Source organism: Anguilla rostrata, chromosome 6, assembly GCF_018555375.3.
Source record: "Anguilla rostrata isolate EN2019 chromosome 6, ASM1855537v3, whole genome shotgun sequence".
NCBI lineage: Eukaryota > Metazoa > Chordata > Actinopteri > Anguilliformes > Anguillidae > Anguilla > Anguilla rostrata.
This window is the reverse complement of record NC_057938.1, coordinates 32517561-32539535: the sequence shown is the minus strand read 5'-3', so window position 1 is coordinate 32539535 and position 21975 is coordinate 32517561. Positions and strand designations below refer to the sequence as shown.

The window sequence follows — 21975 nt, the reverse complement described above, 5'->3', positions numbered from 1 at the left end:
ACAAGGATAGCCATAATCCACAACCGTTTCTTACAGGGTCACTTCACATTTCTCACTCTCATAATAAAACGCTTTGAAAAAAGAAATGATATCTCATAAAAAACAAGTTTTCAACGTACAAAAATGCTAAGTTACTCACACATACACGACATAGGCCTACACCATCTATAACTCATTCATTCAGACTGCCAAAATCCGGGCCTGCTTGTAGGACAACCTGACAATAAGATGTCCAGACTCTGATGATGTTGATACTAGGTCACAGACATCAGGAAGTCATGGCATGCAAAGGATATACAACCAAATAAAACATGGCTGTTTTATTTGACATTATGTTAATTTGTCTAAAACACTGAAATGGGTGACTATGTATAAAAAGTGCTGTAATTACTACATGGTGAAACCAAAATGTATAAGAATATCCTGTAATAAAAGCTCTGAGTCTGCACTTTGACCATGTGTGAATTGTTTGATTACAAAGAGAAAATAAAATATTAAATCAGAAAAAAGCAGAAAAATGGAGGTGGTTTTAATGTTGTGGCTGATCGGTGTATATACACATATACTTTTGTATAATGTATATATGTGTGTGTGTGTACATGTACATAGACTGAGAAACGTACAGAAGCAAAAGAAAGAAATCTTTAAATATCTGCAAATATTTTAGCATTTTCAGTTGTACTTGTGGCATCCATAAAGAGGACATTTAATATCTCTTTCCCACTGCATCTGTGGGACAGTGGTAACGCTCATTTTCCTTTCAGATTCCAGAGTCCATCATTTCCCGGGGGGTCCAGGTCCTACCTCGGGACACAGCCTCTCTCAGCACCACACCCTCCGAGTCACCCCGCGCCCAGGCCACGTCCCGCCTCTCCACCGCCTCCTGTCCCACGCCAAAAGTAAGTGCCTTGGTACCACCTATCTGCTTAACCCACAAACCCCTATTGCTACACCCTTGCTCACATCCCCCTGTCTCACCCCCCCCCCCCCCCCTTTCACATGGGGCCTACATTTCCTTTCAATGGATACTAGGCTGGAGTATTGATTGGGACACTTCATGAATTGCAAAGACCTCCCTCTCCCCCACCCCCAGCAGACTTTACACCCTGTGCCAGTCCTTAGCGGAGGTACCGGATTGGTAAAAAGAAGCACAGCAGCAGTTCATTTCTAGGTCACTGCTGTGCCTACCTTAGAAAATAGTAATTCCTCATGGCTAGAATGATATTTGGTGTTTTTTTGTCAATGTATGCAGTTTTGGTTCATTATTGTCACCTTTTACATTCTCATTGTGATTGGATACTTTTCTTTGTAACATTCATGCTTATCTGATTCAAATTCTGTCATCCTCATGATTTCAGTTTTTCAGGTGGCAGTCTGCACAGACTGCTGGGTCTTTTGTTTCCTTTCTGCATACAATTGCACAATAAATAAATGGAAGATTGCGACTCACAGTGCTATAGATTGCGGAGGGAAGAAAATAATGGGAACTGGACAGAGCCTCAGTGTAGATATGGACAGTATGACATCACAGCTTAAATGTCACATTTTACATTGAATGCAATTACACTGTATTAAATTGAGGATGTGGTGTCAAGCATGAAGCCAAAAACATGAATAGAATCCTCTGAGCTCCAAGAATGGCATTTCCCTATACACAGTGCATCAACTATATGAAGTTAACTCTTTATTTATTTGTATATTTTAAACATATATATTCCCAAAATATTGGCCTTTGGTACATATTGTTATAAACAGGCTTGTGACACTGGATGAGGTGAGAGAATGTGCTGCAAGAGTTGACCCGGCTTGTCAAGTATTCAATTGCAGGAGTCATGGAGTACTATGAAGGTTTTGGAGTAGTATTGCCTCATGATGGTGCAATAATATATTTTAATGAAAATCACTAAGCCGATTGGCATGCAAAATAGTATATTTAATTCATTATCAGGTCAAATGAATCTAGGTGGGTAGACTCCCAAAGCCTTCTTGTAATCTATCTGAACATCAAAATACATTTTTGACACTCTTAATTCAGTTTTTGTTCACATTCAGGCCTGTAGTTAGTTCTATAAAGGTTACAGATGGTCACTAAAGAAGGTGCAAAAATGTTGTTTTCCTGACCCAAGCTCACATTAGAATCCCTGCTGAAGTGCATAGACAGTAAATTTAGTTTAGGTCACAATAATAGGTGTTCAGCTGGGCACCATCGGTCCATCGGTAAGAGAAATAAATACCTATGATTGATTTGTTACATGTGACTATTACCTCTTTTAAAATTTTATCAAACTAAATTCATCAGGGAATTTATCTGGGATTATTTTGAATAGTTATGACTGTGTCTGTGCAGACCGTTTGGACTCACAAATACTGTATTTTTTTTCTGTTTGTTTTTATCTCAATAAAATGAATTCTAGTATTCTGCAGTTCATCAAATTTTTCTCTCTGCATTCTGATTACTGGGAAATTCATATCAGTGTCTAAACACAGATTAATAAAATCTTAATATGCCTTCCACCAGTAGAGGACACTGTACACTATATAAGGGCAGTATGCAATTTATGGAAATCTCATTAAGTTGTACTCACTGGAGATACAGAATTAGAGTCAATGGACCTCATTCATGAAATGTGTACGATGACATTTGATCGTAAACTGTGGGTAAGAATGTTTTCAATAACATTTTGGCATTCATAATTTTTTTTCTTATTGTTATTTGTTCATGGCTGTTTCCTTATGCTAATCACATGAACAGGGTTGACCTTAAAATTCTTAAAAGTCAGCATTCATCATCTCATACACCTGGGATATGCACAAAACAAAGGTCATGATTCCCATATTGGTTTTTCCTAGGAACATTTTTAAGAACAAAAGTAATAATGATTTAAGAAAAGTTCTGTGAATGAGGTCCAATGTATGTGAAAAATTTTTATTCTAGAGAGGTCCAATGTATGTGAAAAATTTTTATTCTAGAAATCATAAGTAAAACAGTACGTATGTATAAAACATAAATAAACGTATATAAAATGCTATGGTTTATTCACAAGTTTTGACCCAAGGTTACTTTTTGAGTTATGAGACATTCATATGAAGCTAAAAAAACAACAAAAAGGGACATACAAGGTTTTTGCATAACACAAATGATATGAAGATATGTGTTTGTGGTTCTAACGCTGTGGAAAGGCAGCATGCAGGGTCCAGTCTATATTGAACCAGTGACATTCACAGTCTAATTCTGTAGCTACCAAATACGATGCCACCCACCAGTTTTTTTACCTCACATATTGGTAGGAATGTCCCAAGCAGGCAAGCTCCCCTTGCTTTTCCGTTTCCACTTGATACTAGAGGAATATTGCTATATTGTGTGTGTGTGTGTGTGTGTGTGTGCTATTGCCTTGCATTGTCCAAGTACAGCATCCATCCTCTTTGTGAATCTCTTAGTGGAAAGCAAAGTGCCCATGCTGAATTATCACAGCTGCTGTACAACTACTCACACTTCTGATGTTAAGGTTATGTGGTGGTAGGACCACCCCAGACGGCACTCCTCCACTACTCTGTCAATCACAACAACTGACTGCTTGGGCTAGCTGAAGTGCATTAACGACGAAGACGCCAAGCTGAGACCAAGCTTGTCTTGTAGCAATACAGCATAAAGCCCATAAAACATTATTGGTTTATTGGTAGATGGCATGTATTTTGCCTTTTGATTTTATGTGAGAAGACTGGGCAGATGGTGATATTGTAAGGCCAAAAGTACAAAGATGTGACTGCAGACAGATTGGTGTGCCTGAATGTGGTTTATATTTACAAGTGAAGATGATCAGTATTTACAATACAGACCAGAAAACCAAATCAAAAATGCTTAAATAAGAATAACAAACAAAATAACAGAACAAATATAACTGACTTTCTGCCAATTATAGCTGTTTAAATAGAGCCCCCTGTTGTGCTCTGCAGATACAATATTCTTATCGAAAAGAAACGTGTTAAATTATATTAATATTAACAGTTCCAATTATACAATGACAATTGGTTGACAGTGGCAGTACTGTGCTATACATCTTATTGCCATACAAGACACAGCTCAAAAAAACTCAAATAAAAACTCAGAACCCCTGTGCAGTAAAACGCCATCTCCATTGGCATCTCCAAAGTCTTACAATAAATGAGCCATCTAAATTGTTCTTTGTCTCTCATCTATGGAACCTGGAAGTAACAGATAAAAAAAAATTGTCCCAAGCACACATCACTGTTGCCAACTTGGCGAATTAGTCACTACATTTAGCAGCTTTTCAGACCTCTTTTAGCAAGGTTTTTTAAATTTTTTTTTTAAAAGGGCCTAGGGACAAATACAGTGACGTTTTGAGCAGACATTATCTTCCTTGGAAAAAAGTTCCCAACACTACTCATTGGGTCTGCAATCTTTCCTCCACTTGGTACTACTCTGCAGCTCAGATAACAGCAGCTGGTCAGTGAGTGCAGAGAGAAGCAACAGTCAACCGTCCATCAGTCAGGCACACATTTTAATATACAAATGAGTGTGTGATGATGTCAGGAATATGTAAATTAGCATAATGATGTCATTCTAGTGACTTTTTGAGCATACTTTACTGGGAACACTGGCACACATGAACATGCATATTCATTTGCACAAAATGAAGCACAAACCGTTTCAATGGGAACACTGTACACCATACACTGACAGTAGCTGACCACACGATTGACTATGAAAGCTTCACAATTATGTATAATCACACGCAACTGTTAAAATCACAAATCATAGAAATGAAAGAAATTAAAACTTTCCAGTTTTATAATTCAAATATGAGTATTCATCAATCGTGAGAAAAACATTCAGTTAATAATACTTGCATTCATTATTATTCTTTGAGCCAGTAGCATTTCCTATTTTTTTGTATTTTGTTCTTTTTTATAATGAAAATACGAGCATTAACTTATTTGTTTACATTTATCTTGTCAGTGGTGTTCACTGAAGAGGTTTCATGACACCTGCTTGATGCAGCACCTGATATAGAAATCTTTACAAGGAAATGATGTTCCACAATGCCGACATACTGTCAGGATGCGTGCGTGGGGTTAGGACCCAAATGCGGAGGGGAAAAACTCAAACTCCAAAATGGGATGAACAAAAGACTTTACTTAATAAAAAGGGAACACAAGGGAACAAAAGGTCTCGCAGGGCAACTCTTCAAACACAAAGGAAACTTCAAAATACAAAACACAGAAAATCCAAAAGCGCGTGGAACAGAACATGGCAGGAACACATAGAGCAGGAACGTGATCAGAGCAAACACCAACCGACAACCAACAAGGATCCAGCACCTGAGTCCAGGAGCAGGGAAACTAAATAGGCAGACACAGACGAGACACAGGAGGGCACAATGAACAATCAGTCCACAGAGAGGGAAGGGAAAACGAGACACCCAGCAAACAATAATTGGATAATTGAAAATAATAATACAAGTAAACATGGTACAAGCAGGACACAAAACAGATGTGCGGCCCAACAAGGAAACACGGACAGGAACACAGAACCATGACAATACCCCCCCCCCCCCAAGGGACGGCTCCTGACGTCCCAGGAGGCCGACCTGGGGAGGGAGTGAACAGAGGGTGGGAGCTGGAGACAGGACTCGGGACTGGACTCTGACAGGAACTGGACTTGGACAGGCACAGGAACAGGACTCAGGACTGGACTCTGACAGGAACTGGACTTGGACAGGAACAGGGACAGGACTCAGGACTGGACTCTGACAGGAACTGGACTCGGACAGGGACAGGACTTGGACAGGAACAGCGACAGGACTCAGGACTGGACTCAGACAGGAACTGGACTTGGACAGGAACAGGGACTGGACACAGACAGGAGAACAGGCACAGGACTGGACTCAGGACTCAGGGCAGGAACGGGACTCTGGACTGGAACGGGACAGGAACAGGACTCTGGAATGGACTCGGGACTCTGGACTGGAACGGAACTCTGGAACGGGACTGGACTGGGACACAGGAACTGGACTGGACTCAGACGAGGGAACAGGACTCTGGACAGGACTCAACTCAGGAACAGGGACAGGACTCAGGACTGGACTCCGACAGGAACTGGACTTGGACAGGAACAGGGACAGGACTTGGACAGGAACAGGGACAGGACTCAGGACTGGACTCAGACAGGAACTGGACTTGGACAGGAACAGGGACAGGACTTGGACAGGAACAGGGACAGGACTCAGGACTGGACTCAGACAGGAACTGGACTTGGACAGGAACAGGGACTGGACACAGACAGGAGAACAGGCACAGGACTGGACTCAGGACTCAGGGCAGGAACGGGACTCAGGAACGGGACTCTGGACTGGAACAGGACTCTGGAATGGACTCGGGACTCTGGAATGGACTCGGGACTCTGGACTGGAACGGGACTCTGGAACGGGACTGGACTGGGACACAGGAACTGGACTGGACTCAGACGAGGGAACAGGACTCTGGAATGGACTCGGGACTCTGGACTGGAATGGGACTCTGGAACGGGACTGGACTGGGACTCTGGAACTGGACTGGACTCAGACGAGGGAACAGGACTCTGGACAGGACTCAGACGAGGGAACAGGACTCTGGACAGGACTCGACTCAGGAACAGGACTGGACTCAGGCGAGGGAACAGGACTCGGACTGGACTCAGATGGGGGGCAGGACTGGAACGGGGAGCAGGACTGGACTCAGGCGGGAACAGGGCTCGGACAGGACCGGACTCAGACAGGGACAGGAACCTGGACGGGACTCAGACACGACAGAAACCTGGGCGGGACTCAGACGCGACAGAAACCTGGACGGGACTAAGACGCGACAAACGAACTGACACCGACACAGGAACACCGGGAGATCTGCAGGGACAGACAAAGGAACAAGCAGGCGGGGAGACACACGGCAAGACCGACAGACACACTAAGGGGCAGACAGAGGGGGAAGGAGAGGGGTGAACTATGACACAACCTGACACACGGGCAGACATGACAAGAAACACGCAGACTGACACACCGACAGACAGGCAGACAGGCGGGAGAACAGATTAGCCGACGGGCCGACGGCCTGGGGGGCAGACAAACAGGCCAACATACTGGCTGACAGACATGCGGGCAAACAGGCGGACAGGCAAGTGGGCAGACAACTAGACAAGGGGGCAGGTGCACAGGCAGACACACGGTGGGGAACATGGATAGGGTGAGGTCTCGGGGCACTGGGTAGGGGCGGCGATGGCTTGGACACACTAGGGGGCGCGAGAACACTAGGGGGAGTGAGGACACTAGGGGGAGCGAGAACACTAGGGGGAGCGAGAACATTGGGCAAGGCGTGGACACTAGGGGGCAAGGCAGATGGCTTCGCCTGCGGGACAGCAGCCAGGGCAGGCCGCGGCGGCCCCTGCGGAACAACGGGCGGAGCAGGCGGCCGAGGCCCCTCCGGGGCTTGGGGCGCATCAGGCGGAGCCGGCGGCCTCTCCGGGACTTGGGGGCGGAGCAGGCGGCGAAGGCCCCTCCTGGACTTGGGGCGGAGCAGGCGGACGAGGCCGACGAGGCCCCTCCGGGACTTGGGGCGCAGCAGGCGGCGAAGGCCCCTCCTGAACTTGGGGCGGAGCAGGGGGTTTCTCTGGGGCGCGGGGCAGCACAGGGGGCTTCTCCGCAGGAACGTGATCAGAGCAAACACCAACCGACAACCAACAAGGATCCAGCACCTGAGTCCAGGAGCAGGGAAACTAAATAGGCAGACACAGACGAGACACAGGAGGGCACAATGAACAATCAGGCCACAGAGAGGGAAGGGAAAACGAGACACCCAACAAACAATAATTGGATAATTGAAAATAATAATACAATTAAACATGGTACAAGCAGGACACAAAACAGATGTGCCGCCATCTGGCGGCCCAACAAGGAAACACAGACAGGAACACAGAATCATGGCAGATACACTTGCATATAGTTGGGAGACGCAGTTCTGAGTGCAGTCCTCATGCCCAGTATTCACAGTCTGGGTTTCTGCCGCTCTTCATATAAAGTGAAAAGAATTGGGGGCTTCTGCCTCTGGACCAGAGCTACAGTGCCGTGAAAAAGTAATTTTCCCCTTCCTGATTTTCTCTAATATTGCATATTTGTCACACTGAATGGTTTCAGCTCTTTAGACAAAATGTGATATCAAAGTGAACCAGAGTAAACAAAAGACAATTAAAAAAATATATTATTTCATTTATTTAATGAAACAAATGATCAAACACCCATATCACCAACGTAAAAAAAAGTAATTGCCCCCTTAAACCTAATAACTGCTTGTACCTCCTTTCATTAGAATAACTGCAACCTAACATTTCCTATAATTTGATATCATTCTTACATCGTTGTGAAGGAATTTTAGGCCACTCTTCTTTCCAGAACTGCTTCAAGTCAGACAAATTGGTAGGTTTTTAAGGATGAACAGCTTGTTTCAGGTCCTGCCAAAGCACCTCTATTGGGTTCATGTTAGGACTTTGACTAGGCCATGCCAAAACCTTAATTTTGTTTCTTTTCAGCTATTCAGATGTGGGCTTTCTTTTGTGTTTTGCATCATTGTCTTGCTGCATAACCCAATCACGCTTCAGCTTCAGCTGATGGATAGATGCCCGAACATTTTCCTTAAGAGCAGAATTCAAGGTTCTTTCAATAATGGCTAGTCATCCAGCTCCAGAGGCAGTAAAGCATCCCCACAATATCACACTAGCACTACCATGTTTGACTATTGGTATGATGTGAAATGCTGTATTTGCTTTTCGTCAGACATGATACCCGTGTTGTCCAAAAAGTTCCACTTTTGACTCATCTGTCCACAGAATAGGGATACAAATACCATATGCAACAACACTCCAATAATGTGTTCTCTTTGAATGTTTTCTCCTTTGAATTTGGCCAATATTATTCGGACTCAGATCATTTTTCCTACCACTTTGATGAAATTTGCTCAGAAGTCAGCACCAAGTTTTTCAATTAGACACACACACACCTACAGAGCAACAGTGAGTGAGAGATTTCCTTAAAACTAGATAGGCCAGAGCAATGCCAGAGGACTTTAAAATTAAATTTACACTCACACCGTAAATGCTATATCCTACTCCTTCCACGACTTTGCTAAATATTTGGCCATAAAAAAAACTTTGTTTTAAAAATTTGCTAGAATATAGTCAATAAGTGCTTTTACCCAGGTGTGAATGTGTAATTGTCTACTTCGGTACGCTATTCAGCAACTGAATAATGGCGCTTCCCAGGCAAGCACTATTGAAATAAATTTTGCACATAATCACGTGAAATTCACATCTGATGAATGTGATAAAGCTTTCGGGTGGGGATGAATAATTGTGGATGCCATAGTTATAGAAATAATTGGCTTATAACTTGGAGATAACACACCAACATATTTTCAGGTTTTCTCTGAAACTGTGACTTTTAATCAACTGAGTAGAGCAGCTACATGACAACTGCGTGAAATGTAATTCATCTGTGTGCGCGCAGTCCCAGCAAACCACCAAAGCTGTTCTCTGTGGAATTTATACAATGTGTCGGGTATGTAAAAGTGCACTCCATGGAGAAGGCAGGGAGATGTGCTGAATTTGTTATGACCGAAGAAATTATTTTTAAAACTATTTTGAACTTTCTATTTCTTTAATGACTTTTTCCATTTTGTGTTTTATCATGCACATTTTAGCACTTTTCTTAATGTTCCTGTAATATGCCTTGATTCATTTTCCCTTAGCCTATATAATAAAACTGCTATATTTTAGAAATAAAAACACACTAAAATTGATTCAGTCTTGTCCTTTATTTCAAGAAAATAATTTAGCAATATATGGTTTCGTAATCTTTATGAAATTAGATTGCTGCTAGTGTAGAATTCATCAATGCTGTAATTCCGGATACATCTGATACAGCTGTACATCAGCATGATAATAGGTAGTAATAAAATGCAGCCTTTCTGGAGTTAGAACTTTATAGACACAGGTTGTTGGCTAATGACACATCCAGCACTGGGTCACGTGACTCTAGAATATCTGACCTGCCCCCCAACAAGTGTGTCTTCCAAAAAACTTTTCAGTATTGCAGTATGTCATGTCTCCCTATTGCTCAAGACTGCACCCAGCTCATGTGCAGGAGATATATAAATGGGATGCGGTAAATGTCAAAAAGTTTGGTGGATTGAAACCCCGCCTCTTGTCCCGCCCCCTGTGGTTTTTAATTTTTTATATTTAAAAATAATAATTTTTTTTTATAGTCATTGTTTAATATTGTTTTTATTTTCGGGGGAGTCGTTTTTATTTAGGTTTGTTGGTTTTTAGCGTAGCACAATGCGTTGATTTGGCTTATATTTTACTTTAATGGAAATGTTCGTTTGTAAAAGTAAAATAATCCATGACGGAAAGTGAGGAATATCTTTGTGTTTTTTAAACGTGTTTGAAAGGGGTAGTTATGTGTAAAAAAATTTATTGTTTTGAAACACCATCCGCCACCAAATACCCGAAAAGACAAATTAATGCGTTAATAGGGTTACATGCGTTAAAATGTTTAAAACAAGTAGAAATTATGTTAGAAATGTTTGGTAGTTGGTTTGTAAAGTAGATTAGTTTATTAGTTAGATGAGGAGACAGCGTTGTGTGTATGAGCGTTTTGTGTCAAATAGAATTTAAGTAAAGCGAAAGCCTGTTAAAATTGTAAAACAATTGAAAATAGCAAATAGTTACATCTTAGAATTGTTTGTAAAGCAAATGCAAAGCGTGACAGTTGTAAGTTATAAGGCTATGTGTGAAAAGAGAGTTTCTTTTTAAAAAACTATGACAGAAGAGACATTTAGAGAAAGAAGACATTTAGAGACAGAAACAAGCAGAACTTCGGTTATTTTCTCTGCAGAAAGCCTTCTTCAGATTGATGTCCGTAATTGTCGAGAGAGAGTGCAAAAAGACCAGCTATGTCCGAGGTCTAGGTCCGACTGGAATCACTGTCAGATCGGTCAGGCTTGGCAAAAGTTTTGTGGGTGTGGCGTAGGCTGGGACAAGTTTTTGACATGTGATGAAAGCATAGGCAGTGGTTTGTCTTCTGAGGAGAACGTTTGGTTTGAGGGGGGGCTGACTTTTCATAAATGTGTATCTACTTCAAAGCAACGTTGTGGGCCAACGCAATCTTTGATAGCACAAGTATACAGAAAAAGCAGAATCATGTGTGGGGTGTACAGAGTTACAACATCGCAACCCAGCACCTCCCCCGTACGCAAATCCAGCCTTCACGATTCGCATAAAATGGGGGTCATCTACACAGATGTCAGAATCGGACATCAGCTCTGTGTAGCCTATACAAAATTTGGTTGCTCCTTAGCCTACAAAACATGTCTACTGCTGAAATTTTGACACCTACTTCTGAAGATGTGAAGACCGGGGCACAGACAGCGAGGCTCCCAAAAAAGAAGCCTTTTGCCACGTTGTCAAGAGTCCATGCAGGGGTTCTGCACCGTGAGTGGGGTCCGATGCTGGAGGGTAACCGCTGTCATTTTGACATGGGGGCATGGTGATGAGGAGTACAGCCCTATCACCAGTTTCGGTGTCGTGTGCGAGGCTTGTGACTGGGGTGATTTTAGAAGATGCTACGAGGAGGTAGCCGGAAGTTCAAAAGACAAAAGTAAATTTTTAAGCCGGACCAGCGATGCCACGCGTAAACGGTGGATTACATTGGTGGCGACGACGCAAACTGTGGATGGTAAAAAAAGATTGATCATTACGGATAACATTTTTAGGTTTGGTGCGTCTTTATCGGACTTAACAACTGATGGTAACATCGCATTCTTTCTGTTTGAAGAACAGAATTTAATGAACAGCGTGCTTTCTGAAGCCGATAAAATTTTTGAAGATCACCGGTTTTTCAGCTCATTTGACTCTCATTTGAAAATTAACCTGTGTCAGAGGTTTGAGGAAACGGTACACTAAGCAATACCGACCATATCGGAAGAAGACGAAGAGACTGATCTTGAATGATTTAAAACTGTTTTTGAAATGTTAAAACAATGTCTTGTTACATTTAGGACATGTATATTATGAAGTTGTAGACTGTATAGAATGTTATGGCTGTGTCTTTTATAGTTTTTGGTGATTAATGTGAGCTTTTAAAATAAAACCTTTTTTTTTTTAAATTATTTTGTTGCTGTATGATTGTTATTTATACATTTTTATTATTACACGGTACGCCAAAGCCATGATAAAATCTGAAGCAAAACCCAAGCATACACCCACGCACACACACGGCACTCGATAGGCTGATATTTTCTTCAAAATGTGGCTACGCATATGAGGATACTTAAAAGACCACCGCCACATAGGCTAATTTCAAACAAGCTTCTTAGACCTCTTGACAAGTATGTCTCAGTCTGTATACAAAACATATAGCCCAATAGGCCTACAGGAGTTAGGTCCTTCAGAATCCTGGGAGTCTGAGTACATGGCGAATAATGTTCCAGTTTCGGAACCTTGGCTCATAACAGAGCAGAATATAGACAATGCTGCTGATGAGCCATGCTGCGGAGGAGGAGGAGGCCCCAAAAACCCAGCCGGGGTCGTCGGATGATGCTGACGGCTGCTTTACAGCGCCAATGGTTAAAGTCCTGAAGCTGATCCTCGCCAGCCTTCTTGACACGACAATTGAAAATCAGCTGAATAGCGACTGTCTGGGGTGTGAGTATGACCACCCCAGCCAGCTGCAACACAGCTGTCTCTTCGAACCAGAGACATTCTACTTTCAGGCCAACTTTGACAAGCTGGTTGCCAAAGTGAAGACAACGTGGCTGGGGTGCCTACTCTCCAAGGCGTTCAAAGTGTTTGGTCTAAAACCAAATCCTGTGTGTACAGAGGGCGTTGTTGACACAATTGTTTCAGACCTCAAGGACGAGCCATACATCCGGGAGAAGCTGCGGGAAATCAAACGGACAGACCTGGGGGCTTTCAGCAACAAGATTGTTCGGAGGGATTTCTGGGAGATTGAGGGTGGTACGCAAACGCAGGAAGACCTGTGGGGTGACGTGTCTGAAGACAGACCGCCGCAGAAGACGACTGTTTAGCAACGCTTCAAAGCTATGCCAAATAGTCACATGCATATGTATTTGTGGCTTTTTTATTTTTAAAATAATGATAATAATAATAATAATAATAATAATAATAATAAATGCTCTGGCTTTTTATATCTTGTGTCATTATTGCATTAGCTGTAAGGATGGATGCAGAGAAGTGTCTGAAGTCTGTTAATTATTCACCAGAAAATCCTGGTTCTTTTGGCGGTAAAGAACGGCTGCAAAGGGGTTTGCTGGAAACAGCAAGGCATAGATTGTCTAACAAAAAAGTTACAGATTGGTTCTCTGGGGAAGATGTTTACACTTTACACATACCCATCAGACTTAATTTCAAAAGAAACAGGATTTTTGTGTGCAACATTGATTTGCAATGGCAGGCCGATTTAGTAGACATGCCAAGTTTATCTGAACATAACAATATGAAATTTATGATAACATGTATATGACTCGGGCCTTCTGAGAGATTCTTGCATAGGGGCGCAGGCCTAAAAAATTACAAACTGACAAAGGTGCAGAATTTTTCAACAAAACGCATTTTGCCACGGGTAATGATGTGAAAGCTTCTGTGGTTTAACTTTTCAATATGACCCTAAAAACGAGAATGTGGCGTTACTTCACAGCGTGCAACACAAGACGGTACATAGATGTTGTACAAGATTTGGTTCGTTCGTACAATTACAGCTACCACAGTACGATTAAAATGAAGCCTGTAGAAGTAAATGATACTAGCGCTTTAAAAGTGTTTAAAAACATGTACAGTCTCTTTCCAAAAAGGCTTAAAAAGCTAAAGTTTAAGTTTGAGGAGGGTGATACAGTCCGAGTTTCCAAAGTGTGTGGAAAGTTTGCAAAAGGCTACGAGCAAACGTATACAGATGAATATTTCACAGTTGCTGAAAGGGTCCACAGAATACCTCCGGTATACAGGTTGAAGGATTATGATGGTGAAAACATCAATGGTACAGAAGAGGAATTACAGAAGATTATTGTAAGAAAAGACAAAATGTTTAAGATTGAAAAGAAGAAGCAGAAGGGTAAAAAGCTGGTTTTAGTCAATTTGGTTGGCTGGCCTGAAAAGTTCAACAGTTGGATACCGCCAAGCCATGTGGTTGACATCTAGGCCATATAGGTCATAAGTGAGTCGAAAAGCTTACATGACCCTACAAACGCATTAGGTAACCATGGAGGATACAGGTTTCTACGTTACTCTCCCGAGTAATGCATCTATGAGCATTTACCCTGACAACAAAATTTCAAGCTAGTTTGCCAGACCTATTGAACTGCGCGGGACGTGGGAGGTTGGCTTAGCCGAAATACAGTACCCACATACTTGGTGTAACACGTGATGACAACACTTTTTATACATACGATCATATTAAAAAAATCAGAAGAGCTCATGCAATTAGTACTGGGTATTACAAGAGTATCACTAGTCTACTGAATTAATCTGATTGTGTCGTCGCTTCTGCCGTCCCCCGCGATTCAGATAAGCGTATCATAACTTGATTTGTTTCTGCTGTTGCTAGTTAGAGAACATAGTTGTGTGTAATTTAGGTAGCCTAATCTTTTTTAAAACTTGTCTCAACTGTTGCTAGTCAGCAAGCTTAGTTGGGCGTTAGCTGAGAATATCTGTAGTTGACTTGCTGTTGTTAGTTAGTTAAAGGCGTTAGTGAAACTGTGTGTGGGGATTGGTGTTTAACTGCCCCGTATTGTTGAGCTAATTTCGAGTAGCTTCACCTGGTGCTATTTAAGTGGTGTTCATCTGTGGTTCAACAGTGTGCATCTGATTGTGTCGTCGCTTCTGCCGTCCCCGCGATTCAGATAAGCGTATCATAACTTGATTTGTTTCTGCTGTTGCTAGTTAGAGAACATAGTTGTGTGTAATTTAGGTAGCCTAATCTTTTTTAAAACTTGTCTCAACTGTTGCTAGTCAGCAAGCTTAGTTGGGCGTTAGCTGAGAATATCTGTAGTTGACTTGCTGTTGTTAGTTAGTTAAAGGCGTTAGTGAAACTGTGTGTGGGGATTGGTGTTTAACTGCCCCGTATTGTTGAGCTAATTTCGAGTAGCTTCACCTGGTGCTATTTAAGTGGTGTTCATCTGTGGTTCAACAGTGTGCATCTGATTGTGTCGTTGCTTCTGCCGTCCCCCGCGATTCAGATAAGCGTATCATAACTTAATTTGTTTCTGCTGTTGCTAGTTAGAGAACATAGTTGTGTGTAATTTAGGTAGCCTAATCTTTTTTAAAACTTGTCTCAACTGTTGCTAGTCAGCAAGCTTAGTTGGGCGTTAGCTGAGAATATCTGTAGTTGACTTGCTGTTGTTAGTTAGTTAAAGGCGTTAGTGAAACTGTGTGTGGGGATTGGTGTTTAACTGCCCCGTATTGTTGAGCTAATTTCGAGTAGCTTCACCTGGTGCTATTTAAGTGGTGTTCATCTGTGGTTCAACAGTGTGCATCTGATTGTGTCGTCGCTTCTGCCGTCCCCCGCGATTCAGATAAGCGTATCATAACTTGATTTGTTTCTGCTGTTGCTAGTTAGAGAACATAGTTGTGTGTAATTTAGGTAGCCTAATCTTTTTTAAAACTTGTCTCAACTGTTGCTAGTCAGCAAGCTTAGTTGGGCGTTAGCTGAGAATATCTGTAGTTGACTTGCTGTTGTTAGTTAGTTAAAGGCGTTAGTGAAACTGTGTGTGGGGATTGGTGTTTAACTGCCCCGTATTGTTGAGCTAATTTCGAGTAGCTTCACCTGGTGCTTATCTGCCCTAATGAAGCTAATGCAAACAAGTAATTGTCACCCCGTATTTATAGCTCCAGCGGAGGCTGCCATAGGCAGCCTCGTCGTCAGTTTATCATGTTTTTAAACCCCATTCCCTTGTGCGCGCTGCCTCGCCCCAAATGGTCTGTTCACCGCAGGCGTAATTTAACTAACTTGATCTACCCACCCTTATCCACACCTCAGGAATTCACTGTCACAGGTGGATTATGGAACTGCCAGTCAGCCGTCCAGAAAGCTGACTTCATTACTGCCTTTGCCAAGACGAAGTCTCTTGACTTCCTGGCTCTCACGGAAACCTGGATCACTCCCGATGTCTGCGGGATACTCCTTCTCGCACACCCCCAGGGCCTCTGGCCGAGGCGGGGGTACCGGTCTACTCATTTCCTTGTCCTGGAAGTTCTGTGTCCTCCCCAGTCCTAACCCTACTTTCTCCTCCTTTGAATTTCACGCGATTACTGTAACTCATCCCTCTACATTTCACGTTATTGTTCTGTACCGCCCTCCAGGTCCACTCGGCTCATTTCTGGACAAGCTGGACACTCTCCTGAGCTCCCTCCCTGAGGATGGCACTCCTGCTATTCTACTGGGAGACTTCAACCTCCCACCAGAAACCTCCCAACTGTCCAGGGTTGCCTCACTCCTCCAGTCTTTCGCCCTATCCCTGTCCTCCTCCCCCCCCACACACAAGGCTGGTAACCAACTAGACCTTGTATTCACCAGAGGCTGCTCCATTCCCCAACTTGCAGTGACTCCCCTCCATGTCTCGGACCACTTCTTTCTTTCTTTCTCCCTCTCCTATTTACTCCCCCTCAATTCATCCAATAGCTCACCCACAGTAACTTTCAGGAGAAATCTCCCTACTCTGTCACAATCCTCCCTCGTCTCCACTGCTCTGTCTACACTTCCCCCTCCTGCGTCTTTCTCTAACCTGCCAGTTGACCTTGTCACCTCCACCCTCAACTCCTGCCTCTCTCAGTCCCTCGACTCACTTTGTCCTCTTGTCTCCAAACCAGCACGCTCCTCACCCCCCTGCCCATGGCTGACCGAGTCACTACGCTCCAGCAGAACATCACTACGGGCTGCAGAGAGAAAGTGGAGAAAATCCCGATCCTCTGATGACCTGACCGCATACCATACCCTGCTGGCGACTTTTACATCTGCCCTCACGTCTGCAAAAGCCTCTTTTTTCCAATCCAAGATCAGCGCATGTGTCTCTAATCCACGTAAACTATTCTCCACCTTCTCTTCCCTCCTCATTCCTCCTCCACCCCCACCTCCCTCTTCCCTCTCCGCAGATGACTTTCTGGCCGCCTTTGAAGGAAAGGTGGCTACAATCCGGAACTCCTTCACCCATCCAGTGAGCCCCCCAACCCCCCAGGACAACCCCACAGCCACACTGACCTCCTTTGAAATGCTGGAGGACTCCGATGTATTACAACTCATCACCTCTCATCGCGCAACCACCTGTCCACTTGACCCCATCCCATCTAAAGTTCTCCAATCTATCTCCAGCGAGCTCCTTCCCTATCTGTCTTCCATTGTTAATTCCTCTCTCTCCTCTGGTCATGTTCCCTCTGTTTTTAAGACGGCTCGTGTTACCCCACTACTCAAAAAACCCACCTTAGACCCCTCCGATGTAACAAATTATCGACCCGTATCCCTTCTACCCTTTCTGTCCAAAACCCTTGAACGAGCAGTTCTTAAACAATTAACCTCTTTTCTCCATCAGAACAACCTGCTAGACCCTCACCAGTCTGGCTTCCGATCCGGGCACTCAACAGAGACTGCACTACTAGCTGTGACGGAGGCACTTGCCACTGCAAGAGCCTCACGCCTCTCCTCTGTCCTGATCCTTCTTGACCTGTCTGCAGCTTTTGACACGGTCAACCATAAAATACTCCTCTCCACCTTGGCTGGGATGGGAATTACCGGGACTGCCCTGTCTTGGTTCTCTTCCTATCTTGCAGATAGGACCTACCAGGTCACCTGGAAGGGGTCTGCCTCTGCCTCTCATCCACTTGTCACGGGAGTGCCGCAGGGATCTGTACTGGGTCCTCTGCTGTTCTCCTTATACACCAGATCTCTTGGTTCAGTCATTAATTCACATGGTTTTCCTATCATTGTTATGCAGATGACACACAACTCTTCTTTTCTTTCCCCCTCGGCCACACAGATCAATGATAAGATCTCTTCCTGCCTGGCTGACATCTCCACTTGGATGGCCAGCCACCATCTGAAGCTCAACCTCAACAAAACTGAGCTGCTCTTCTTCCCGTACAAGACCTCCTTGCTTCTTTAACTCTCAATCACGGTTGATGGCACCACAGTGACTGCCTCTCACTCTGCAAAGAGCCTGGGGGTGGTCCTGGATGACCAGCTGGACCTCAAGGAGCACATCAAGGCAACATCACGGTCCTGCAGATTCCTCCTATACAACATCAGGAGGATTCGACCATACCTGACGACGCACTCCACCCAGCTGCTCGTCCAGGCTACGGTGACCTCTCGCCTTGATTACTGCAACTCTCTCCTTGCAAACCTGCCAGCTTGTGCCATACAGCCACTACAGATGATTCAGAATGCCGCTGCCCGACTCATCTACAACCTCCCCAAATTCTCCCACGTCACTCCTCTGCTGTGATCACTTCACTGGCTACCGGTCGCTGCCAGGATCCGATTCAAAGCCCTGACCCTTGCCTACACTGCCGCCAACAGGACAGCCCCCATCTACTTGCAGGACATGACTCAATTCTATGTGCCTGCTCGACCACTCCGCTCTGCGGCAGCAGGGCGTCTTGCAACCCCTCCCACCCGCCCAAAGGGATCACAGAGCTTCTCCACCTTAGCTCCCCAGTGGTGGAACGAACTCCCCGTCCCTCTCCGAACCTCCCCCTCACTATCCATCTTCCGCCGTGGCCTGAAGACTCATCTCTTCAGACTATACCTAGAATAACCACCACCACGCTGTGTATATATATATTAAAAAAAAAAAAAAAACCCTTTTTCCTGTCACTTGTTACATGTTGCCCCATCCCTGCACTTCTTGGTAAATTGTATTTGTCCTAATACTCTAGCTTATTCTTCTGCCTAGTTTGGCTTTGCAGATGTTAGACCAGGATAGTGTTCTTTGTTCTCGGCTAGAAATAGCTTTACAAAATAAGTAATTGTACCTTACTGAACCCGTGTTCAGCAGTTGTCTACGATCATGAAAATGCACTTTTTGTACGTCGCTTTGGATAAAAGCGTCTGCTAAATGAATGTAATGTAATGTAATGTAAATGAACCACAATGCAGTACCCATGCTGGAAGGCCTTGAAATTGCATATGGCCATATAAAAAACAAAATTTACATCATAAGCAAGCCACACATCACAATGGTGGCTGCAGGAAAACTAGCTAGGATGCTTGGTCTTGAACCAGGAGTCGACTTGACAGCTGTGAAATCGGTGGCGCCACACCCTGTCGATATCAGCGCCGGCTTCTACACAATGTACGTCTACACGGACGTTATCGACTACCAACGTGTCGATGACAGTTTTGTACCCCTGCTACGAAATGTACATATATCTGGAGCAAACAACGAAATCATCACAATCTCGTATGAGAAGCCACACTACGTACCTGTGAGCAAGAAGCACATTGACAACATTACAATTGAACTGAAAACGGATCAGAACCAGAACGTAAATTTCCGTTACAGGAAAGTCATAGCAAAGCTGCGCTTCAGACCGGTGAAACACCATTATCACGAGTAAAAGATGGCTAGGTCTGTCCTGCACATAGATCCACACAGATACATTGATTATTATACGGCGCAGGCGGGTAATGAGTTGCCGGGATTTAGTGGTGGGAGTATTATGTATGGTGGGGGTCTTGGCGGTATTTTTCGAGGCTTATTCCGAATGGCTTTACTGCTGCTAAAGAAAGGATTCAATATAGCCAATCCCCATTTGGCCTCAGCAGCTAAGAACATAGCCAAGGATGTGATCACAAATGTTGTGTCAAGTCGTTTGAGCACGGAAGGCCAGGAAGGATCAGGGCTCATGGTGATGACGCGACGTAGACAGAAAAGACCTCCAGGGGGGCATGTCTCAAACAGACCTAAGTCTAAAAAATGAAGTGTGTCAAGCATTCGGTGCACAGTTGGTAAAAGCAAAAGGAAGGTGAAAAAGCACACAAAGAAGAAGAAGGTTACAAGGAAAAGTAGAATTCATTTTTTTTAAATGGCCTACATACACAACATGTCAGAGGAATGCATGAAGTCGGAACTGGATCTTTTTGCAGTTCCGTATACACAAACAAGCATTGAGAAGAACATCTATGTGGAGGTGCTCCCACTGTCAGCCATTTCAGACAAAGGACCTCTAGAGTTCTTTATTGCGGATAATGGGGAAGATTACATTGACTTGAACAATACACTTTTACACCTTCGCTGTAAGATCACCCGCGCAGATGGTAGTAACCTCACGCAAGCTGACAATGTCGGACTTATTAATTACCCCCTAGCGACCATTTTTTCCCAAGTGAATGTTTCACTGGGGGACCGACTGGTGAGTCAGTCTAGCAATACTTACCCCTACTGAGCTGTTATGGAATGTCTCTGAATTATGGGAATGAGACACTGTCTAACCAGTTCACAGCCGTTCTCTTTTATAAAGATACACGGACAAATGGAGGATACATACACAGGGGAAACAACAAGGGTCTGAAAAACAGCCCTATATACCGCAGAGAGCAAAACTTGAAATGCTCGGACACATACAGGCAGACATGTTTTTTCAGGAGAGGTTGCTGATAAATGGTGTCGATATGAAAATTGAAATGGTTCGGGGTAAGGACGAGTTCTCTCTAATGATCGCAGACGGAAATCAATACAAGCTTAAAATGGTGTCGGCATCACTATTTGTAAAAAAGGTCAGCGTCTCCCCCGCTGTGAAGCTCGGACATGCGCAGGTGCTATTGACCACTAATATAAAATATCCTATTGATCAGGTCAGCATGAAGACTTTCTCATTAGCCACAGGTAGTCGAGTTTGTAATCAGGAGAATTTGTTTTTGGGACAGCTACCAAAAATGGTCATTATAAGTTTGATTGATAACGATGCCTTTACAGGGGTTTACAACAAGAACCCATTTAATTTCCAACACTATAATGCAGAGTTTGTGGCAATGTATGTTGATGGGCAGCAGTTTCCGGCCAAGCCATTTCAACCTGATTATCACAACAGTAGCGCTTTTCGAGAGTATTATAGCCTGATCCTCGCTACCGGTAGACATTTGAATGACCAGCCCTTGTTTTTTTTAAATTTATTTTTTATTCAGTCATCACACACAATACAATAAATATAAACAGTCTAGACAGTATAAACAAGTCAACAATCTATGTATTAGGTAGTCACTGAAAAGGCACAGGCAAAAGTATACTGCTTATATATGCCTATCCTACATTCTTATCAATTTAAACTACCCTCCAAAAATAAAACATAATAATACAATTAAAATCATTCACAATTGTAACCCTCAAAAATAGCTTTATAAACCATTCTTTTGAAAACCAAAAGCGAGTTACACATTCTATTTATATTAGCATTATTCCATAATTTAACCCCAACAATAGAAATACATCTCCTTTTAATCCCTTTTTTAGCTTTTTGTACAGTAAACTTACAAACATCTCTCAAATCATATTTGCACTCCTGTATTGAAAAAAACCTTTGTACACAATCTGGGAGTGACTTTGTTTTAGCTCTAAATATAAAATTATTTTATAATATACCAAATCATTAAATTTCATAACATGGGATTTTATAAACATTGGATTAGTGTGATCATAGTAACCAGCCTTATTATTAATACGTGTGGCTCGTTTTTGTAGTAAGACGTTTTAAAGGTCGACCCCCACAATTCCACACAGTGAGATATATATGGAAGTATAAGTTAACAAAAAATTATATACAAGGCCTTATAATTTAATATATCCCTAGATTTATACAGGATTGCTATTGACTTTGAAATTGTTAATAAATCGTCAAGAATATACAAGCGGTTACACGCTTTATGTGTTCAA

At 43.2% G+C, this 21975-nt stretch overlaps 1 protein-coding gene across 5 annotated transcripts in view; it reads left to right on the top strand.

Moving 5' to 3' along the window:
* Nucleotides 1-21975, top strand: part of LOC135257863 (gephyrin) — a 404797-nt gene that overhangs the window by 265998 nt on the left and 116824 nt on the right. For all 5 annotated transcript variants that reach the window (XM_064341059.1, XM_064341060.1, XM_064341062.1 and 2 more), the window contains one exon: nt 765-899. In XM_064341059.1, the coding sequence (XP_064197129.1) occupies nt 765-899 (135 nt within the window). The remainder of the gene's footprint in view (nt 1-764; nt 900-21975) is intronic.